Source organism: Arachis ipaensis, chromosome B07 (assembly GCF_000816755.2).
Source record: "Arachis ipaensis cultivar K30076 chromosome B07, Araip1.1, whole genome shotgun sequence".
NCBI lineage: Eukaryota > Viridiplantae > Streptophyta > Magnoliopsida > Fabales > Fabaceae > Arachis > Arachis ipaensis.
In genome coordinates, this window is record NC_029791.2 from 112,971,493 (window position 1) to 112,972,952 (window position 1,460).

At 39.5% G+C, this 1,460-nt stretch overlaps 1 protein-coding gene across 1 annotated transcript in view; it reads left to right on the forward strand.

Moving 5' to 3' along the window:
• Positions 389–1,460, forward strand: part of LOC110265128 (protein FAR1-RELATED SEQUENCE 11-like) — a 2,444-nt gene continuing 1,372 nt past the window's right edge. The window contains exons 1-4 of the mRNA XM_021107926.1: positions 389–436; positions 478–545; positions 918–1,059; positions 1,158–1,397. Coding sequence (XP_020963585.1) covers positions 389–436; positions 478–545; positions 918–1,059; positions 1,158–1,397 — 498 coding nt within the window. The remainder of the gene's footprint in view (positions 437–477; positions 546–917; positions 1,060–1,157; positions 1,398–1,460) is intronic.

Sequence of the window (1,460 nt, forward strand, 5' to 3'; positions counted from 1 at the left end):
CAAATATAGTATGGGAAAGTTATCCCGTATACCGACGTAAATGTGCGGAATATAATATTTATTGTACCACCAATTAGATTGTTTTAAATTTGTTCATTAATGAAGGGTAAATAGTCCAAAATAACCTCAAGCATTCTATTAAAGTTACATTAAGAACCGACTGTAAAAGTAAAGATGGAGTGGAGCTTGTTAAACAACATAGCTAACATGAGCCTCGAAGCTTTGGGCCAGAGCCGGTTTAGAGAAAACCCATATGATTGTTGTAAGAAATTGTTTTGCAAGAGTGAAGTCAGATCGAAGGTAAAATGGAGTGAGAGAGTGGATGCGGCGGTCCAGTGTTGGATTTTTCAGCTTTGAAGGAGTGCGTTCATTTTGTGTTGAAGGAGAAATGACGTATTTCAGTGAAGATCAAAGTGGGATGCCGATGAAGGATAAGGTCAGTAAACTCTTGCCTACATGATGTTTAATGTGATTTAGATTTTGGTAAGATTTTGCATATGCTCAGTGGGTATTATGGGGGGAGGGGCGCATCGGTTTGGAACAGTGTATGTCGATGCATTAAGTTTTTGCTTAGAAACGTAGATGATGGTGTGGGTTTGATGGTGTAGATGTGTCTAACCGATAATGGAAGAATATAAATTTGTATAGTAATTTTATTGTGTAGCCTAAGGGTGCTTAGATTATGGAGAGTTTATTGATATGGAATACCGAGTTATTTTAGGAGTTAGTTAAGTAAGGTACTTTGTGATATGATTTTTTAGGAAGATGATTATTAGTGTAAGTATAGAATGTTTTAATTTGGAGTGTTGGTGGTGGCGTCATGTTCATGGTCTGTCCGTGTTCTTCTTTCCGGACGTAACTAACATTCTGTTTACTCGATTTGCTATAGTATTGTTGAATGGTTTTGCGAGATACAGAGTCTCGGAGGAAGTTGGGGCAGCAGAGGCAGGGCGAAATATTTTTTTAATGTCTTCTTATAGCAGAACAATCCACGAATTGGATGCAGAAGATGAAGAGAATTTTAACGTCTCCGAGGATAGCGAAAATTGTGATGCAACGGTATGAGTGGCTTTGGTGTATAATTTACTAGGTTGTATAGTAATTGTAATTTAGGATCGCTAGTGGTAACCATAACTAGTCAGCTTGTCTCTGTGCAGGAGACGCCAGTGGATACAGGGATGGAAGCAGAGGTAGAGGAGTTGGAGGAAGAATCACCGAATGAACGACATGGTGAGCAAAATGGCAGTGCTGAACATGTAATGCTTAGTCGTGCACAGATATTAGAGATGGAGTTCGCTAACCCGGATGAGGCGTGTCGTTTCCATGAGCAATACAGTCGAGCAAAAGGTTTTGCCATGCGACAAGGGAAGAAAATGAAGAATAGGAAGGGTGAAATTGTTCACTACACGTACCTGTGCAACAGAGAAGGATTTAGACATAGAAAATGGCTTCAAATGCAA